The 22,418-nt window shown below is 36.7% G+C and overlaps 1 protein-coding gene across 2 annotated transcripts in view; it reads right to left on the reverse strand.

Annotated features, from left to right (window-relative positions):
• The window catches only part of EDIL3 (EGF like and discoidin domains 3), a 402,449-nt gene that overhangs the window by 262,818 nt on the left and 117,213 nt on the right, over positions 1–22,418 (reverse strand). For both annotated transcript variants that reach the window (XM_037032234.1, XM_037032233.1), the window contains exon 2: positions 18,233–18,361. In XM_037032234.1, the coding sequence (XP_036888129.1) occupies positions 18,233–18,361 (129 nt within the window). The remainder of the gene's footprint in view (positions 1–18,232; positions 18,362–22,418) is intronic.

Here is a 22,418-nt window from a genome sequence, read left to right on the forward strand (position 1 = left end):
GAATCTATTTTATTTATTTCTGCTTTGATCTTTATTGTTTTCTTCCTTCTATTCACTTTGGGCTTTGTTTTTTTCTTTTTCTAGTTCCTTTTCTATATAATTTATTTGTGCTCTTTCTTGTATTTTGAGGTAGGCTTATAATGCTTTGAATTTCCATGTTAGGATTGCTTTCCCAGTGTTCCATAGATTTCAGATTATTGCATCCTCATTTTCATATGTTTCAAGGTATCTTTTGATTTTTTCCTTGATCTCAATGTTGACCCATTCATTGTTTAATAACATGTTATTTAGCTTCCATGACTCTGCATGTTTTTCAGGGTTCTTCTTATGACTTATTTTTAGTTTCATAGCATTATGGTCAAAGAAGATGCTTGATATGATTTCAATCTTCTTAAGTTTATTGAGACTGGTTTTGTGTCCTAACATGTGTTCTATACTAGAAAACATTCCACAGACACTTGAAAATATGTATATTCTGCTGTTCTGGTGTGTCTAGTGTATCATTTAAGGCTGCTGTCTTCTTGTTGATTTTTTGTTTAGAAAATCTGTCCATTGAAGTCAAAAGAGTGTAAAATTCCCAACTATGACTGTGTATCTGTTGATCTCTTCCTCTCTGTCCACCAAGGTTTGTTTTACAAATTTAAGTGCTTCTATGTTGAGTGTGTAAAAGTTTCCTAGGATTGTATCCTTTGTTGGATTTTCCCTTTTATTATTAAGTAGTGTCCTTCTTTGTCTCTTACTATAGTCTTGGTATTAAAGTCTGTATCACTGGATATAAGTAGAGTTACCCCAGCTTTTTTCCTTTATCATTTGCATGAAATATTTTTCCATCCTTTTACTTTTGTCTCTGTGTATCTTCTGATCTGAGGTGTATCTCTTGGAGGCTATATATATATACACATATACACACATACATACACATACATGGGTCATACACACACACATCTTATTTTCTTTTTTTAAGATTCTATTTATTTATCTTTAGAGAGAAAGGGAAGAAGAGAAGGAGAGAAACATCAATGTATGGTTTCCTCTCGTGAGTCCCCTGCTAGGAACTGGCCTGCAACCCAGGCATGTGCCCTGACTGGGAATTGAACAGTGATTGTGTGGTTCTCAGGCCTGTGCTCAATCCACTGAGCTACACCAGCCAGGGCACACACATCTTATTTTCCTATCCATTCAGCTACCCTATATCTTTTTGTTGGAGCATTTAAACCATTTACATTTTAGATGATTATTGATAGATATGTACGTAGTGCCATTTTATTGTTAGACTACTTTCCTCTGTTTTTTTCTTCCATCTCTTTTTCCTCTTCTTAAACCAAATTCTTTAACATTGGCTGCAGTACTGGTTTGGCATTAACAAACTCCTTTAGCTTTTTCTTGTCTGGGAATCTCCTTATTTATCCTTTGATTTTAAATGATAGCCTTTCGGGTAAAGTAGCTTTGTTTGTAGGTCCTTTTTCGTCACTTTGAATATTTCATTCCACTCCCTTCTGGCATGAGATGTTTCTTTTGAGACAGTCTAATTGGTGTTCCTTTGTAGGTAACTACCTGCTTTTCTCTTGTGGCTTTTAAGAATTTCCCCCTGTCTTTAAGCCTTGCCATTTTACTTATGATGTGTTTCCATGTGGGCTGCTTTGGGTCCAACTTGTTTGAGATTCTGAGCTTCCTGGACTTGTGTGTCTTTTTCCTTCAACAGATTAGGGAGCTTTTTAATCATCATTTCTTCAAAACAGTTCTTGATCTTTTATTTACTCTCTTCTCCTTCTGGCAGTCCCATGATGAAGATGTTATTCTGCTTAATTTTGTTCCAAAGATTTCTCAAGCTCTTCTCATTCTTTCTAATTCTTTTCTCTTTTTGCTTCTCTGTTTGCGTGTTTTTTTCTACCTTGTCTCCAAATAATTGATTTGATTCTCTGCTTCATTTAACCTACTGTTCATTCTTTCCATTGTATTATTTATTTCAGATACTGCATTCTTTATTTCTGAGTGTACTTTTTGTGATTTCCTTATCTTTTTTCATGCTGTTGAGTATCCTTATAATCATTACTCTAAACTTTCTATGTGATAAATTGCTTGCCTCCACTTCATCTAATTCTTCTGGAGAATTCTCTTGTCCTTTCATTTGAGACCTGTTTTTTTTGTTTCACAATTTTTGCTGCTTTTTTGTGATTGTTGCTATGTATTAGATAGATCTTCAAAGACTCTGGTGCAGACCTATGTTTGCCCCCCTCTTGTGACAGGCCCTGAGCAACCTGTATGTAGCTAGTAGCCATCTATAGCCTGTGGCTCCCTCTGCTTAGCCTGTTTGTTTGCATAAAAAAACGGGATCCACACCAATGCTGGATTTTACCAGCACCAGCCCTGGAAGGGTCAGCTAAAGTCTTAGGGCTACTAGACATCTGTCTCTGCATGCTTTCTGTTATGCTTAAAGAGTGAAAGTCTATCAGCTTTACTCTTCGGCAGCAGGGTTTAAGCACCACAGAGTGGGGCACAGTAATTTCTGTGGGTAGGTTTATTGCTTTCCCTCAGTCAGATGCCCCTTGGAGGGGAGTGTTCTGCCTGAGAAGGATGGCTTCTGCAGTTTGGGGAATGGCTTAGCACAGGGATCATGGCAGGTGGCCATTCAGTTCTCTGTCCAGAGTCACCAGCTCCAGATTATTCTCAAGTTGTCTCTAGTCCACTCTGCCATCCCTCATCCTACACCCAGGGTAAGTGGCTACATAGGGAATTTTATGCATTGGATCTTTAAGAGGCTCTCTGCATCTCTAGCCATTTCTCCCTGGTGGATAGAAACCCCGCTGCTTATTACAGCTATATGTTATTTGGGTTCCTTTTCCTATTCTGGTGCCCTAGGACTGGGGAGCCCAGCTTGGGGTTTAGACCCTACATTTTTCAGATGGACCCCCCCCGACCACTGAAATATCTCCCCAGGACTTCAGCCAATGCCTGTGGAGGTCCAGCTAGCCCTCTCACACCAACTTTGCAATCCCTGTAAGTCATGTTGTGGTGATGTGGCTTTTTCCTTCTGCCCATGGTTACAAGGCTTCTCTCCAGCTACTGTTCAGTTAGTTATTCGGGATTATGTGTTTGTAATTTACTTGTAATTCCAGTTTGGACTTGGGAGGAGGTTAGTGTGGCTTCCACTTACTCTTCTGGTCCATTCTCATTAAATTCTTAATGCTTCATCACTTCTTTATCACTCTATTTTTGTGTAATTAATGGTACGAAGACAAAGAACAGCAAATTCTGTGTTATTCATCCAATAGGCTTTTACTTTCTACTATATTCATTTCCATTAATATCCATTATAGTGATATTAATCATTTTCCCACTTCCTACATTTATCTACCCTTCTTAGGCTTTCTTTATCTAGTTATCCTGTGTGTTCCATACTGTAGATGTTCTAGAGCCAGTATTTAAGGTTTCTTTGATTAAATCTCTACTCCCCCTCTTACTGGCTTTAATTTTAGAGGGTAGCTTTTTTTCTCATACTTTTTATCAGTCAAATTGGGCTTTATATAGGCCTCTTTTAACTTTGTCCTCTTAAAAATTTATAGACTTATATAATAATTATGTGAAAATAAAGGGGATATAGTCTTCAAATACAATTTTGAAAATTCAATGTTAACAATCTCTTCTGCTCTCCAACAAATCAAATAACTATAATTCCAAATTTACATTGTTATAATTAAGAAGCTATAAGCTTATTAAACTTTTTTCATCATAAATTCACTTAATAAACTAACTTTTCTTATGCAATCCTCATAATACAAAAGGTTCTCAATAAATCTTATCACAACCATTTACTTTTAAGAATTTAGTCTAAAGAGAGAATGATGAAAGTATACAAAATATAGTTGTCAGAGTGTTAATATGTTTATAATATGTATATGTGTATGTTTATAAACATATGTATATGTTCATGTAGAGCAAATTTTCTGAGAACTCAATTATCAAAAAAAGGGGCTGGTTGAAAAAGTGATGGTAAGTGATAGAATGATAGTCTGATATTTTAAATGTCAGGAAAAGATTTGTAATGAATGTAAATATATTAATTTTGTAGTGGAAAAAACAAAAGGATTATCAAAGAATATGAAGTATGTACAGCATAAATTTTACACACACGTTTACATATAAACATGCATGTATATAATTTTATATCCAGGGGTCAACTTAAATTGTTATCATGACTCGCCCTGGCTGGTGTAGCTCAATGGATTGAGCACAGGCCTGTGAACCAGACAATCGTGGTTCAATTCCCAGTCAGGGCACATTCCTAGGTTGCAGGCCAGTTCCCTGCAGGGGCCAGTTCCCAGCAGGGGACACACGAGAAGCAACCATACATTGATGTTTCTCTTCCTCTCTTTTTCCCTTCCCCTCTGAAGATAAATAAATAAAATATTTAAAAAATTGTTATCATGACTCTATATGGCTATAAATCTATACTTAATAGATCAACAGATAAATGACAGAAAAAAGGATAAAAGTGTACGTAAAGTAAGATTTTAATTTTTTTAAGATCTTATTTATTTACTTTTAGAGAGAGGTGAAGGAAGGGAAAAAGAGAGGGAGAGAAATATCAATGCTATTTGAGTGCCTCTCCCACATCTCCAAATGGGGACCTGGCCCACAACCCAGCCATGTGCCCTGACTGGGAATCCAAAGAGGCAACCTTTAGGTTTGCAGGCTGACACTCAATTCACTAAGCCACACCAGCCAGGGTGTAAGATTATAATTTTTATTTAATTTTCTTTTATTTCTTAAATTTTCTTCATTACTTTTGCAATGAAAAATTAAATAAATTTTACATGAAAAAATTGCCAGTTTCAAGACAAAACCAGTGTACACTGTTAACTTTTATTCCTGTTAATAGCATTTAGCAACTAGAACTACATATAACTAATTTTTCATTTTCTTGTTTCTATTGTTATCATAGGAAGAGCATTCTGCTCAAGCTGTAGCAACATACATATCAATTTCCCTAAAATGATAAAATTATTTTTTCTTAAAAATAATGTTTTATTTCATTATTTCTTAAAAATAATGTTTTTGTTTATTTGTTGTTTTTTTTTGTAATCTGCTCTGTTTCGGATACCATTGATTAAAGTATAATTAATTCAATTAAAAAACAAAAAGTAGGTATAATTTTCAGAATAAAAGTATAGATCATGCTGAAAATCAAGGAAGATAAAACCAAGTAACATTATGAAACATTTTGAAGACTGTTGTGTATATTTTTGACTATTTTATAAGGTTTTTAAAAATTGTTCAAGTACAGTTTTCTGCCTTTCCCCCACTCCTAATTGTAAGTTGCCTGCAGACCTCTTCTCCATAAAAGTGTTCAATATAGAAGAGAACATTTTTTTAGAGATTAATGCTAAATTTGCACTTACCAAGTCACTTTAATATAGTAATTTTCCTTTCCATAAATGCATAAAATTGCCCATTTGGCTGTGGCACAATCAACTCCATGCCACTTCATTTAAAATCTAAATGAAAGAACAATTTTTTGCTATTTTCCATTTTTACTTTTCTAGTTTTTAATGTATTTGTCTGATATAAACAGAAAATAATCAAGTTTTAAGAGAGTTTTTGCTTTTCCTCCCTTATTACAAATTATATTGATAGCTAGCAACCTAAAAATAAAAATCTAAAAATATATCTGCCTGTTTATCAACTTTTTGCATTGTTAAAAAACACTGTCAAAAATGAAATAAGAAGAAAAGTAACTAATATTTCACAGCAGACTATAAAACTAACCACAAATTCTTCACTTTTTGCATCTTCACCTTCGCAATATGAAGTGGCAGTTCGGAAAACTGTACTTGAACTGTACTGGAAGTGTTGTTAGCTAAGGTGACACAAGCTGAGATTTGAGAAGTGTTTGTAATTGGGTCGTGATCTTTTTTACTGCTCTTGGGACCTTTCCACCACCACTATGTAAGAAAGCTTGATCTCGCAGAAACAGCCATCCCGGCTGAGCCATCTTATACTATCTAGCACCAGTCAACCAGAACACACTCAAAGAACTGTGAGATAGTTGCTTATTTAAATCTACTAAATTTGTGATTATTTCTTAAGCTGACTTTACAATACGAAGTCTGTCTGGAAAAAGTCCAGCCATTGTTAATATAATGAGAAATGTTTGCACAACATTGATGGAACCTGGGAGTGAAGGTTACCAAGGAATGCACATACATGAACATTGATGCCTTGACTCTACTAGTCAGTGGGGATGGTAGACACTGTTGCGAGAGCAAGTGTACTGTGTGGCTGTGTCATTCAATATAACTGAGCAAGTAGAGCAATGAATCTGCATTAGATTTTGAGTTAAGCTTGAACATTCCTCCTTGGAAACTATTCAGATGATTCAGAAGGCTTTCAGAAACAATGCAATGAGAAGAGCACAAATAAATGTGTGGCATAAATGCTTCAAGGATGGTTAAGAATCTGTTGAAAGTGATCCACATTCTGGAAGGCCTGAAATAAGCAGAACACCTGAGAATGTTGAACACGCACAGTCTACAATCAGGCAAGATCAAAAAAGTGTGTGAGGTCCCAGGGTACCTATTTTAAAAGGGACTGAGAACAATATACTGGGTACAATGTACTGGGTACAGTGTTTCGTGTATCATCTCCAGTAAATGTCTGTTTTACATAGTACGTGGCTGGGTACTTTCTGGACAGACCTTGTATATATCCACTTTTACTTCATTCATGAAAGTATTTATCCCCTATCATTATGAAAAGTATATGCTCAAGAAAAAAGAAAATAGTTAAAATGTGTTATTCAAGAAAAAAGAAAATAGTTAAAATGTGTTACATCAGCTTTAAAATGTGTTACTTTATCTTTTTTTTTACAAATAAAATCTTTACTATAAATTGTCTCTAATCTTTCTTCTGAGCAAGAGAGGCTTTGTGTACCTGATATTTTCTAAGGTTCTTTGATGTTCCATTGTTGTAGACCGCTCTGCCTGGTTCTAGGAATTGTATCTCTACCCCTTGTGGCTAAGGCTGAGGGATGACCTTTGGAATGTGAGCCACAGGAGACAAACCTTGTCTCTGGTAGCAAACACTGCCTCAGTTTCCTCTCCCCTGCCCCCAAGGCTTGGTCAGAAGTCAATGATGGGTAAGACCCCTCACAGCGGGGGGAAACCTAAGCCAGACATGATCACTTGGGAGGCTTTCATGGAAGGACTCATGGGGCTGCAACAAGGAGTAATGGACTCTAGCCTCCTGGCTTTGACATACCACGTGTCCCCATGTCCTCTGGGAGGACATGTCCTCTAGCTCTAACCCCCTTAAGCCTGAATACCTGTTGGGGAGAGGTGCAGCTCCCTGCCTTGCTAGAGTATGTCCTGGGGAAAAATCTGGCATCACAAAGACTTCCAGATAAACCTGTGAAATCTGTTCTGCTAGGAGTGCTTCATTCATATGTTAAGGGTTTGAGCAAGAAACCCCAAAACTCTTTTTCTGACAGACTGACTCATTGTAAGCCCTCAGATTTCTTTGAAATGTTATCTACTGTTTGATCCTTGCCACCTGTATTCCTGTGTATTACAACCCAATAAAAGGCCCTAGAGGAGGGGGCTTGAGGCCTTTTTCTCTGAGGAGAAACTGGCCACTGCTCACTTCTCCTCCCCAAGCAGATCACATCATATCTTGGTCATATTCACTTTCATCTGTGGCAACTGGGGGGACTTGCAAGGAAAGTCACTCCCACATTCCATATATTCTTTCTGAAGTTAATACATAATTGTTAGGGCTTGGAATTGCAAACTAACATATTATAAGCACTCTAATTAACAATAAAGTGAAACATTTTTAAGTTAATAAGCTAAGAGTTTATAAGCTATGTTATAGAAATATTTATATATTAAAAACAAAATTACTTTTCTATAATGTATACAAAATAAAGGGCAAAAATTTTCCCTTAACTCTGTCATTGTAACTGTATGCTCCAATTTGTTTGCATAGATACTTATTTAGTCCTTCTTATTATTAGAAAGTAAGTAAATATAACTCTGGAAATAAATTCTTTGACTCTAGTTAACTAAGAAATTTCTTAGCAATCATGGCTAGCAGATTTTGAGAAAATATTTTATTCTATTTTAAATATTTTTCATTATGATAATCTCCAAAATTATGGATTCAGTTATGAGTTAGTCTTCCCTAGTCCAAGAAATAATCTTAAGGGGAAAAAGTTGACATAATTTTACTTAATATGTAAATAATTTTAATTAATAAAATTTACCAGATTTCTCATATGGTAACCAAAATTTGGAAATCTAAAAAACAGCTCCGCTCTACTCAAGAGGTCTACTTAAAGCTTGTTAACTAACATTCTGACATTTCGCGTCCATTGACAAGAAGTCTTCTCGACAGGGTCAGCCTCTGTTGCACTACTTGAGATTCCATACACTGGTCATCTCCTAAAACTAAACATGAATAAGACTATTCATGGGGCAAGATATACAGAGTAACTCGTTGTGTTTTAATTGTTATGAGAGAATTTATGTTTACGGTTTAAATGTAACCAATTTCTCATAAAGTAATGAAGGCAGAAGGACAAATTAACTGTGATGAGATTTGAAGAACATAAATTCATGAGGAAAAGAGACACTGATACCAAAGGGAAATAAGTGTGGATGCAATATAATAGATAGAAAAGGTTAGGAGAAGAAAGAGCAGCATAAAGCAACTTCATACCTATTAATTTTTTCAAATGGAAAGAGAACCTTTGAGGCCTATTGAAGAGGACTAGGCAGGCAGGTAAGACACAACAGGATAGCCACATAGGATAGGATAACCTCTGTTAACATTCACTGTGCATTTACCTTACATGCACTTAAAACAACAACAGCAGTGTAATAATACTATTTATATTCTTGCAACTTGCTTATCTGCTTAGTCATCATTTTTGGGGTATTTTTTAATTTGTAAGTATCTTTATTAAACATTTGTGACAAAACAAAAGAAAGAGAACCTGATCAGAAGCTAATGCAACTACAGGAAAGTAAAGAGGAAGAATTTTAAAGGAAATGGCATGTTGTCTTTATTATGCTGTTCTGAATTACTCTCAACAACATAGGGGCTTCGAATTTTCTTCTAAAAGTGATGCAGTGTTTTAAATTACTACCAAATCCCAATGTTTCCATCCTTGGTTTTCAGATTGATAGTTTTAAGAGGTTAAATTTGTTATATATATTATTGAAATACCTAAATGAGTAATCTAACATAGTTTATTCTTAATGAAACACAAGTTTACCTTTTATGGCTTTTTTCTGAATCATAATGACATTATAATTCCATCTTAAAAGAAGCACCTCCTATGGCTCAATTTACCATTTTAGTTACTATCTTTTCTCCAAATTCCTATATAAGTGGGAGGGATCCAAAAATCCCAGAATTATCTTCTTGAGGGTGGACCTCTTGCAGTATAGGCTCCCCCACTAGATGAGTGTTTTAGGAACTTATCTATATCAGTGTACCCACTGATGTTGTTGTGAGTGACTGCGTTCAGCTTCAGTAATTTTTTTTGAAGATTCCTTCAACACACTTGCCCATTTCATGATGGGCGAATTGTGACTGCACCTGCTTACACTGCACTTAATGTTCATCAGTTTTTGACCAAAAAAATGTATGACCTCCATGCCCCACCCTCCCTACTCATCCAATCTTACCCCAAGTAACTTTTTTTCCCATGGGTGAAAAAATTTCTCAAGTGGAAACTTTTGTCAATATATGGAAGAGGTGAAACAAAAAATGACAGAAACACTAAGAAGCATCAAGATATCAGTGGATTCAAAAACTGTTTTGAGCACCGGAAAAAAAATCTTGGTAGATGTATTGCATGAAATAGAGAGTACTTTGAAGGTGACTAAAATTTAAATATATATTAATAAACAGGCAGAGGGGGCTGCAGGGCTGGGGCCAGGATGCAGGGGACTACACTGGGCTTTCTGCTGCATGGGAAGACGGCAGAACCAAGTGCAGTGTGGTTTTCAGTTATGGTAGCATTAAAAGTATCATGAACTTAGATTAGGACTCCCAGCCAAGATGGAGGCATAGGTGGAAACACTGTGCCTCCTTGCACAACCAAATTTAAGGACAACAAATATTTAGAAACAAAAATACAACCAGAACAGACAGAAAATTGAACTGTTCAGAAATCTGACAACGAACCATTCATCCAGACTGGTAAGAGGGGCAGAGTCGGTGGCGGGCAGAGAGGGGTCGCAGCAGGAAAAGGCAGTGACTGCCAGACTCCGGAGCAGGGAGGAATGAGCAGACCCAGCAAGGCACACAAGGAGGTTGGCTGACTGTGGACACACATTCAGGTGTAGATAAATCAGGCAAAAATGGGCAGTGAGACAGACCGCACAACCCAGGGCCCTGGCAGCAGAAAATAAAGCCTAAAAGCACTGATTGAAATCACTTGCGGGGATTGAGGTTCTGGGAGTGACTCCCAGCCTCACAGGAGAGTTCATTGGAGAGATCTGCAGGGTCCTAGAACATACACAAGCCCACCCACCCGGGAACCAGCACCAGAAGGGCTCAGTTTGCTTATAGGAAGAGGCAGAGGGGACTGAAAATGGAGAGTGGAACAAATGCCATTGCTCCTTCTCTTACCCTGACCACACATACAGCATCACAACCCAGCCATGGGTTGCCCCGCCATGGTGAACACCTAAGGCTCCACCCCTCATACATAACAGGCATGACCAGACCAAAAAAATATGGCTTAAATGGAGGAACAAATCAAAGCCCCAGAGCCAATACTTTTAAGCGACCAAGAGATATCCAACCTATCAGATACACAGTTCAAAATACTGGTGATCAGGATGCTCACAGAACTGGTTGATTTTGGTGTCAAATTAGATGAAAAGAATGAAGGCTACACTAAGTGAAATGAAGAAAAATGCACATAGAAGTAATAGTGATGGAAAGGAAACTGGGACTCAAATCAATCAAGTGGACCAGAAGGAAGAAAGAAACAACTAATCAGAAAAGAATGAAGAAACAAGAATTCAAAAAAAAATGAGAGGCTTAGGAACCTCCAGGACACCTTTAAACATTCCAACATCTGAATTATAGGGGTACCAGAAGGAAAGGAGGAAGAACAAATAGAAAACTTTTCTGAACAAGTAATAAAGAAGAACTTCCCCAATCTGGCAAAGGAAATAGACTTCCAGGAAGTCCAGGAAGCTCAGAGAGTCCCAAAGAAGGTGGACCCAAGGAGGAACACACCAAGGCACATCATAATTACATTGCCCAAGATTAAAATGCAAAGAATTCTAGAAGCAACAAGAGATAAAGGAACAGTCACCTACAAAGGAGTTCCCATCAGACTGTCAGCTGATTTCTCAAAAGAGATCTTACAGGCAAAAAAGGGCTGGAAAGAAGGATTCCAAGTCATGAAAGGCAAGTACCTACATTCAAGATTGCTCTATCCAGCAAAGCTTTCATTTAAAATGGAAGGGCAGATAAAGTGCTTCTCAGATAAGGTCAAGTTCAAAGAGTTCATCATCACCAAGCCCTTATTATATGAAATGTTAAAGGGACTTATCTAAGAAAAAGAAGATAAACATGTGAACAGTGAAAGGACAGCAAACTCACAGTTATTAACAACCACACCTAAAACAAAAGCAAACTAAGAGGACAGCTAGATCAGGAGCGGAGCGACAGAAATGGAGATCACATGGAGGAGTAGCAACAGGGGAGTGGGAGCAGGAGAAGTGGGGAGAAGGTACAAAGATTAAGTAGCATAGACGGTGAAGAGAAAATGGATGGGGAGGGCAAGAGTAGTGTAGGAAATATAGATGCTAAAGAACATGTGACACATGGACATGAACTAAAGGGGGGAAGGTGGGGGGAGAGGTGTGCAAGGGGGAGGAGAATGAAGGGTAAGATTGGACAACTGTAATGGCATAATCAATAAAATATATTTTAAAAAAGAAGAAATACATAAGTTCCATAAATAAGTTCCATTTTTGAGTGCCCACCCATACAATGAAGTTATCTCTGTTCCACTCTAGGTTCAAATATCAACTTTTCAATCTTTGCTAATATTCCTATCTAAGAATATACTTCCTCTTAATCTACCTCATACTTATCTTTATTTTTCTTTATAGAACTAACTATAATTATTATGGTTTTTTTCTATACCCTATTTGTCTGGAATATCCATGAAGGCAAGGGCTATTTTTTAATGGTTATATCCTCAATGCCAAGAGTGCCTGGAATATAGTATACACTAAATAAAGATTTGATGGATGAATGGATAAACTAATAAATTGATGAGTATTTATTATAGCCATTTTAAAATTGAAGAACTTTTAAAAAACATTTTAAGTTCATAGCAAAATGAGTAAGATGCAGAGATTTTCCATATAGTCCTTGACCTCACATATGCATAGCCTCCTCCAACATCAATACTTCCCACAAGAGTGGTGCATTTCTTAGAGTTGATAAACCTACATTGACTCATCATAATTATCCAAAGTCTGTAGTTTACATTAGGATTCACTTTTGGTGTTGTACATTGTATGAGTCTGGACAATGTATAATGACATGAATCCATCATTATAACAGCATACATAGTATTTTCACAGCCCTAAAATTCTTTGTGCTCTGCTGGTGTTATTTTTAATTTCAAAGTCTACTTATTCATTATGGTACATAAGAAAATGATTAACTTTTGTATATCAACTTTGAATCCTATAACCTTGCTAATATTTCTTATTAGTTCCAGGATGTTTTTTAGTGATTCTTCAGGATTTCTTTCTACATGAATGATCATGTTACCTGTAAACAGACTGTTTTATTTCTTTCCCAAACTGTAAATCTTTTATTTCATGTTCTTTTCTTATTGCATTAGCTAGTACTTCCAGTACAATGTTGAAAAGGAGTGCTTACAGGAACCATCCTTGCCTTGTTTCTGGTCCAAGTGGGAAAACTTCAAGTTTCTCACCATTATGATTTTAGCCATAGTTTTTTTTCTTTTTTTGGTAGGTATTCTTTACCATGTTGAGGAATTTCCCTGGTATTCTTAGCTGCCTTTTAAAATTTACTCTGATCCTTCCATATACTACAATCTATCTTTTTCTCCAAAATTCAAACAAAACTGACCTTGGCAAAGTCATCCATAAGTCACATATAATCAATGTAAATGTTATGTTGATTAACTTCTTTGCAGTATTTGACTCTGCTGATCATTCATTTCTCAGCACACTATTTAGCCTTAAGTTTTTTTTTAAGATTTTATTTATTTATCTTTTAGAGGGGAAGAGAAGAAGAGAGGGGGAGAAATATCAATGTATGGTTGCCTCTTGTGTGTCCCCTGCTGGGAACTGGCCTGCAACCCAGGCATGTGCCCTGACTGGGAATCGAACCTCGATACTCTGGTTCGCAGACCCACACTCAATCCACTGAGCTACACCAGCCAGGGCTATCCTTAAGTTTTATGGTGCTGTGCTCTCCTGGTTTCTCTTCTATTTCCCTGACCTCTCCTTCTGAGACTGCCCTATGGAATTAACTTATTCTACCTACTCCTTAATTATTGAAGAACGTCTCTTATCAGTTTCCGTTTCTAGATCCTCTCATCTCTTCAGAATTTTGTTCTTCTGGGAAGATCCACACATTTCCTAAGCATTGATGACTATTTGTATAATCATGACTCACAAATAAATATATGTCTGACTTCTTAACTAATACTTAGCAATTTCCTCAAATTTAGTATGTGAAATGATTGACTCATTTTTTTGCCTCGATGTTGTGGACCACTCTGCTTCGTTTCAGGAATTGTAACTTGACCTCCTGTGGCTAAGGATGAGCGAGCGACCTCTGGAATGCAAGCTGCAGGAGACAAGGCTTGTCTCTGGTAGTAAATGCTGCCTCAGTTTCCTCCCTGCCTCCAAAGCATGATCAGAAGTCCTTGACTGGTAAGACCCCTCAGAGGAGGGCAACCTAAGCCAGACATGGTCACTTGGGAAGCCATCATGGAAGAACTGTGGGGGCTGAGACAAAGAGGGGGTGATGGACTCTCACCCTCCCCCAGCTTTGGCAAAGCCCAAGTCCCCATGTCCTCTGGGGGAAGTTCTTCCTGGCTCTAATCCCCTTAAGCCTGAATACCTGATGGGGAGGGGTGCAGCTCCTTGCCTAGCTAGAGAGTGTCTGGAGAAAAATCTGTCATCACAAAGTCTTCTTAAAAAACCTATGAACTCTGCTCTGCTAAGAGTGCTTTCATTGATATGATCAGGGTTTGAGCAGGAAACCCTAAAAACTCTCGTCTTGAACGACTCTGACTCAGCTAAGCCCTCAGATATCTTTGAAATGTTATCTACTGTTTGATCCTTATGGCCCTTTATTCCTGCATATTACAACCCAATAAAAGCCCGTAGAGGAAGGTGGTCTACACTTTTTTCCCCTGAGAAACTGGCCACTGTTCATGGCCTTTTTCCTCTGGGAAACTGGCCACCTCTCCTCCCCAAGCAGATCACATCATGTGTCAGTCATGTTTACTTTCATCCGTGGAGGACAGGGGGGCTTGTGAGAAAAGTCACCCCCACACCTCATAATCCAGTGTATCCTCTATTTGCAATATCTCAGTAAATGATACCAAGTTGCTCAGGTCAGACACTGGTGATGTTTCTTCTTTATACTTTACTTTCTTTAAATGTCTTCTACTCAACTGCTCCATTAATTGCCAATAATTATCTACTCTTGGTAATACTGTAAATATTTACTGACTATTTCTTCTCCATTACCTTTCTTGCTACACTGATTCAGGCCAAGATCATCATGTCTGACCAGATCGTCTTCAATAACCTTCTAATTGTCTGCTTGCCTTAATCTGGTCTATTTTTTTGCATATTAGAAAGACAGAGACCTTCTAAAAGTGAAAATCATCTCCATTGCTCTCCGCATAAGTGTAACTTCCTTCATGTAATTGGGAGACTGCGGAATCTATCATCGCCACCACCTCTAGACTCATTGCTGGCCCCCATGTCTATCCTTTTCAAGATCTAGTCACAATGAATTTCTTTCAGCTCATGGAATCATGACTTTTCTTATCTCTAGCTATTTAAGCAATTATTTCTTCTGTTTTGAATACTTTTAGTTCTCTGCTGGATTGAAATGATCTTCACAAATTATTAAAATATAATTTTTCAGGTTGGCATGAATTTTCTGATACCTATGTTAAGACTGGACACCTGCTCTACATTCCTTTGGCTTCCTATACTTCTCCTATCATGGCACCCATCATATTTATCTATTTATTAATTTATCTTATATCCTAGCTAGACAGCAATTTCTGCAAATTTGCTTAAAATTGCATTCTACCATTTAGGTAACTATTTCTTAGTCAATACTCAATCAATATTTAAGAATCAATGAAAACTAAGATTTTACATTAAAAAAGTTAATCACTTATTTTCTTCTCTTTGGTTGCATTAAGAAATAATGTATTTGTGTTGTAATAATTTATATCAATTATTAGTTTACTGCATTACTTTTATAACCTACAGAAAATTATGTCATGAAACTTGAACAATTTATTAATTCCCCCAATTTTTATATGTGTACTCTAGAACAGTCACTAGTACTAGAATTTTCTATATAAAGTGAATGTGTAACATTTGGCTTCAAATTACACAGTACTATCCAGGAATGTGAGGAGGTAATTGGAAAGTAATTTGGGATTCAACTGCATGGTTGTCTGAAGAAAAGGCCCCTGGAGAAGGAGTTAGCATCACATGCACATCTGTGCAAACAGTGGCTAATGTGGCCAATGTCTTCAACTCTGAAGATGTGAAGTGCTGTTTTTTTTTTCTTTCCTTTGCTCCAAGAGATGTTTTCCCATTGCTTTTAGTGGACATCAGAAGTGAATCTTAATTACATGAAGAGACAAAGAACATTGGATTTTGGAGATAGTTTTCTGTAAGGGAGATGTGTGATGGAGAAAGAGACAAATAGAGAGAGAGACAGACAGATAGAGGTAAAAGATGGATATTGGAGTATACAGGTGGTCAAGAATTAAGTCAAAGCAAAGCAGTGTTGTCTAGCAAATGAAGTTCACAAATCTGAGCCAGTCATAGTTTTCAAGCTTTTGCACATAATGTAGGAATGTAGGTAATGTGAGGATTGCAGATGTGGTAAAGTGTTTCATATTTCTCTGACACTAGGTACTTTGAGAGGAAAGAAAGGGTAGAACTGGATGAGAATCTCTCTTGAAATAAGTAGTATCAAGAACTTAAAATAAGGCTACTACCAAATAATGAAGTTTGAGGTAAAATCAAAAGCAATTTGTACCTCTAAGAATAGCATATATTTTTTATTGTTGTTCAGTTACAGTTGTCACAACTTTTTTTCCCATTGCTCTCCCTTACCCTATCCCCCCATTTCCAAAGTCATTCCCCACCACTGTCCATGCCAATGTGGCCTGTATTTGTGTTCCTTTGTTCATCTGTTCCCCTTCTTTCCCCCCCTTATCACCCTCCCCTCAGGTCACTGTTAGTTTGTTCTTTATTTCCAAGTCTCTGGTTCTATTTTGCTCATTGGTTTGTTTTGCTGATTAAGTTCCACTTACATGTGAGGTCATATGGTGTTTATCTTTCACCTCCTGTTGCTGCTAATAGTGTTGTTCTTCTGTTAAAATGATGAATAAGGAATACTGTTTGAAAATATGGCTGAAAATATTCAAGTATTTATTAAAAAGTGAATAAATATACTGTTTATTTTAGTTATTTAAATGCATTTTCTTCTTCAATTATATATTGGTTCTTAAAAAGTAGCCAAAATGTTATATACTAAAAATCTAAGGCACTGCCACACTTGGGGTTAATGGGCTTAAAATACAATGCTAAATTTTTATTCTATTCATACATTCCTGTTAGAAGTATTTATGTCTATAATTTTCCTCAGAGCTATAGACTTTCCTAAGGATATGGTTCTCATATTAAACTCTGAAACTCACTGTACATATTTGGAGACTGGGTTGAAATGGTTACAACAGTTTTATTTCTCTGGCACTGTATCAAACTCTCTAAAATAGCAGCAAGTTAATAAAAGCCTTGAAAGAGAATTATCTTTAAAATGAATTAATGAACAAGGTACTTTTCAGCAACCATATAATTAACTTTTTTTAGATGTAATACATACATACTAATGTAATATTTATAAAATACAAGAAAAAGATAGGTAAAAATAAATCACACTAAAATCTAATAACTTGTGGCCAAAATCAGAAGTTAATGGTTTTATTCTTTTTTTCATTCATTAAACCAATAATGATTTGGTCCTACTATGCATAAATGTGTTTCCTTTAGACCATATTACTTTTCTTCTTCAAAACTATATTTCAAAGGTCATAGAAATTTCCATGTTTTCTAAAGTTTATGCTAGTTGGCAGAGGTTCTCATCAAAAACATGTTTGGTTTTCCTATATCAAGCAAATAGTACTTCTTATTCTTCTTGGTACTGTTTCGAAAAAACAATGTAGCAATCTGTTCAGACTTAATCATGGTATTATTTTTAATCACAGGGAAAATCTCTATATAAGTTTACATAGTGTTAAATGATAGAAAGTACAGCTATTTCCTCAATTGGGACTTGTTTGGAATTTATGGAAGTTACCCTGAATCATAATTATGCATGCCAATTAAGTACTTCACAGAGGAAAAAGAAACATTTTTGAAATGTGATCAATGACTATTAAGTATCCACAAAGTTTTCTGAGAAGACTTTGAGGAACAATATAATTGGAATGCTGTATTGTCTTCCTTCATATATTTATAGTCTTAGAAAACTAAAGAATTAGAACATCTATAGAATACTGATGAATATTACCTGTTGCTAAAGTAAGTTCTGTTTTGTTTAGAGTGACTATGTTAATTTGAATAAACTGACTTAGGGATTATTTTCCACTGCAAATAAAAATTTGAATGAATATATTAATATTAGAGAAATGAAAAATGTATTAAATTCCACTAGTACTTGTAAGTGCTACTCACTAAAAGATTTTAAAATTATTTATTGAGAACACCGCTATAAAAATACAATTTAAATATAAAATGGAAGTGATAAAACTGAAGGTCTTGCAGATAAGTAAATTCATTAGCAACATACAGCAATCATACAGAATTCCCACAATGCACCGCAGCCAAAACTGTCAGTCACTCATTTCAAGGGAATAACTACTGAAATGCTTAAATCTTGCACTTACCAACCTCCACAACACTAGAACAGTTGGGGTCTGTGAAGCCATCCGGGCACTCACAGGTAAAGGAAGCTTCAGACAATCCTGACACACAGATACCTCCATTTTCGCATGGATTGGGATCACAAATATCACCTGAGGAGTAAAGAAACAGATTTTGATGTTTTTTTTTGGTCTTAACACTGAAGTGTACTATTTCACATACCCTACTCATCTTTCTTTGTAAAGTGACCATACAATTTAGATTTACAGACAAAGCATGTGCTTTTAAGACAGATGGTATTTAACATGGTCAAAATTAAATTTTTAAGTTTAAATAGTTCATGGTGAATTGCATACTAAAAGCTAGTAGCTCAGTTTGGAGGTCCTTCATTACATGGAAATAAAATTCTATGTAATTTTTAAATATTAACTGAAATATCTATGGTAGAACTGGTTTGTTAATTACCCCAATATATATAACCTTTCAATACCACACACTTGGCTCTGTAACTTTCAAGTTCTTCTAAGTGAATTTATTTCTGGATCACTAGAATCTGGGCTTGTTCCTGTGATTTGCTTTGGCCAGTAGCGTGTCAGCATACTTAAAGACTATGATTTCACTCATACGTGGAATCTAGTGAATAAACTGAACTAATGAGCAACATGGAAACAAGCTCATAGATGGGGAGCAGAATGAGGGCTAAGGTGGAATGATGAGGGGGCAGAGATTGAGCAAAAAGAAAAAGAACTCATGGGCATGGGCAACAGTATGGTGATTTCTGGGGCAAATGGGGTATAAGAAGACTTAATGTTAATAAAAATACAATAAAGAAATTACTGAATTTAAAAAAAGAAGAAAATGCATTTGAGCATTTCCACTTCCTCTCTTGGACCCCTCCCATGTCACGAAAATAAATTCTGCCTAGTTTTCTTGAGATAAATAAGACAAACAGGTAAGAATAAGATAAAAATTGCTACAGAGAAATAAGTTGTGCCATAACAAAGACCTAAAATACGTGGCCTTGGCATTAGTACTGGGTAGCTAATAAAGTGTGGGGAAGCACAGAGAGAACAGGTACAGCAAGATAGAAAAATGGCTCTTCGTGCTACGTAGAGAGAAGCAGTTGGCAAAGCTGTCACCTGAAGAAACTTCAGTGGAAGAAAATGTACCTAATGAACTTTTGTATACAAGTAATGAGATTTTCAGGCAGAATGGGAAAGTGTCAGCTGGCTCTTACTAGCTTCATTTGATAAGGTACTATAAGAAGGAAATATGCTAAATAAAAAACTGATGCGTCTGAAGGTAAGAAAAAGAATATGGAAGAACCAGGACTTGTCCCAGAATATAATCTGTTTTTTAACTGCAGGCTGTCAAACCTGGGACAGATCAAACCCAGAGCATGGTCAGAAAGACATGACCTCAACATAAATATCAAATCAAGGATACGGTTATAAGAGCCTTTGTGAAAACATTTTAAATAATTCAGGTGCAACCTGAAAGACTGTCTCAGGTAATTCAAAGGGTTTCCAGAAATTGAAAGGATATTATCTCTCAGCAATCTGGCAGACCCAAAATGGCATTAAGTCCCAAGTGAAAAGAGGCTTCAGACAGTCCTGGGTATGGCTCTATTGCACGGAGAGGATGGGAATCAAATTCAGAGACGCCCACCCTATTTTTAAAGGAGTTTTGTAAGTGAAGGTACCACCTCCTAGACTAAGAAAATGAGACTTTTCATAAGCAAAAAAATACATCTGAGCCCCTACTTCCTGTAATTTCATATTTCTTAAGAACTGTACTAGCTTATAGGAGATATCCCTTGAATTATCTCATCTCTTTTCTAGACTAACCACTTTAAAATTTTAGAAAACTAAAAATAAAGGTTAATAGCTTTGTCAAATTTATAAAGCAAGCCATTAGCTACGCTAGATGATAAATAAAAAATCCTGAATTAACACTGGAGCAGGTATTAGAAAAGACAGTCATGAAATAAGTGAGTAAATGAATGAATGAATATGTTTTCAGAATACCATTTACTATAGTAGGAGTGGACCATGGAGCATTTAGTTAGGAATAGCTGAGAAAGTGTAAATAGTTTAGATCGAGGAAGCTCAAAAAGTAACATTTCAATTTATAACATGAAGAGCTAATGATTGATTTACATATATTTTAAAGCCTTAACATGATCATATCTATATTTTAAGACTATCATGGCAGCATTCCGTTGAGTGCAGTTGAATGGGGGGGTTAATGGCCAGCAAAGGTATTTCAGTACACTGTCTGTCCACTTCAGTTTTATGCAGTCAGCCAGCCACTCAGCCATTCCTCTTTCTGTTCATTAGTCCACCTATCCTTTGATTCCTTGAGTACCTGTTTTATGGTATGCACTGAGGTAAGTTTGACATAGAGAACTAAAAACAGACTTTCCCATGAAGAAGTGGGGAGCCTACCAGGGGAGATGAAAGAAACGATAACAATTAGAGCACATGATGATAAGGTCTGTGATGAGTGTCCATGATCCGAATTGCAGGGTCAATGGAGACTTCTAACAGGAGTGATGCCAAAGGAGGAGGTACATGATCCTCATCCCAGGCAAAGGGAGTAACATACACAAAGGGAAAGGATCCCGCCTCATTCCAGGGACTCCAAGTAGACTAACGGCAATTAGAGCATACATGTGTATAAGTAATAGAGAGAAATAAGCTCTGAAAGGTGGCATGTTGGATCAAAAATTTAAACTTTAAGTAGTGGTAAGTCATAAAAGAACTTGGTGCTGGAAATGCATGTGGTCACATCTGTGTTTTGGAATGACAACTCGGACAGCATTGTGTCAGATCGAGTAAGGGAGTCAAGGCTGAGAGTAAAAGGACTAAGCGTTAATCTTTGACACAATCCCAGCAAAAAAATGATGAGGGTCTTACTCCTCCTTAGAGGCAGCTGGGGACAGAGAAAGCAATGGAGGCACCATTTAACCCCACATGCAGTTAATAAATACTAGGTAATGAAACAGAAAATAAAAGTTTTTGCAAAAGAGTACCACCCCTACCCCCAGATAATTAATCTAGAGCACATATATTATTGTTGAAGTTTTCTAGAAAGACTCAGTCAACAGTTTAAATGTGAAACGGACTCTCTGCCTTTGGTGTGAGCAAAACTTCACTGCTTTGTACAGTCAGACTAACAGCATGTACACTGCATGGAGATGACTAGTAACAGCCAAACATTTTTTATGAGATGCCAACCATCATTTTGTGCATTGTCCATATTACAAAAAGAAGAGTTCTACATTCCCCAGACTAGATCAGTTGTCGGTAGCAATGTCCCCAGCTGAAGGCATGTTGTAGATGTTACTACTACACTGACAGGAGCAATGTCTCCAGGAGAAAGACGAGGCAGTCACAGAATACTAGAGCTTCTTAAAGCATACCATCTACATTTATGCATTTACCCAAATCAAGAACCTCTCCTTCTGATCCCCCACACTCCTACAGCCACGGCCCTGCCAAGTTTCTGAACTGAAGTGATCTGGCAGCCCAGATACACCCAGGGCCATGTGCGGCTGGCATGTCTGATTCCTTTGACTACCCTTTCATTCTGAGTAGTTATGGTGTTCTAAAAATCCTTACTTGCTTTTTCACTGCCCCTTCTCGCTGATAATTCTTAATCTGGTCAGTTTTCTACCAGGCATGCATGCCAGTCCTAGGTTGCTCCTGTGGTCAGAATAAGACTGGTTGGTCTGTTTACCTCTAATTGTATCTTGTAGGTGCCAGCTGCTGTTTTTTCTCTCATATATTTTCATCTTTTTTGCTTATGTCTACTTATTTCTAACATATTATATACTTGTAAAAATTCATAATTTAACTCCATTATTGACATTTACTTCCTGAAAGGTAGAAAAGAGGTAATAATGTCCTTGGTAGAATCAAGACAACATTGTGATCAAATTAATGTGGAGGCTGGGGGGGTCGGGCTGGGACAAGCAATCTGGTTTGATTTCCAGAGCACCTCCCTGGATGACTGAGTGGCCATCTTTTATAGAGAAACATGTTAGGTTTAGTTTTGAAAGGATCATTGTGTTTGAGAAGTCTGTGGGGTATTCAAAATAAAAATATTCCATGAAGCTACTAACTAAACAGATATAAAATTAGAGAGGTTTTGCTACAACCTAATTGTTAAGTATGAATATGGAAACAATTTCAGTGAGAGTCTTTG

The sequence above is a fragment of the Sturnira hondurensis genome, unplaced genomic scaffold (assembly GCF_014824575.4).
Source record: "Sturnira hondurensis isolate 20B ecotype Veracruz unplaced genomic scaffold, ASM1482457v3 Scaffold0021354, whole genome shotgun sequence".
NCBI classification, from domain to species: Eukaryota; Metazoa; Chordata; class Mammalia; order Chiroptera; family Phyllostomidae; genus Sturnira; species Sturnira hondurensis.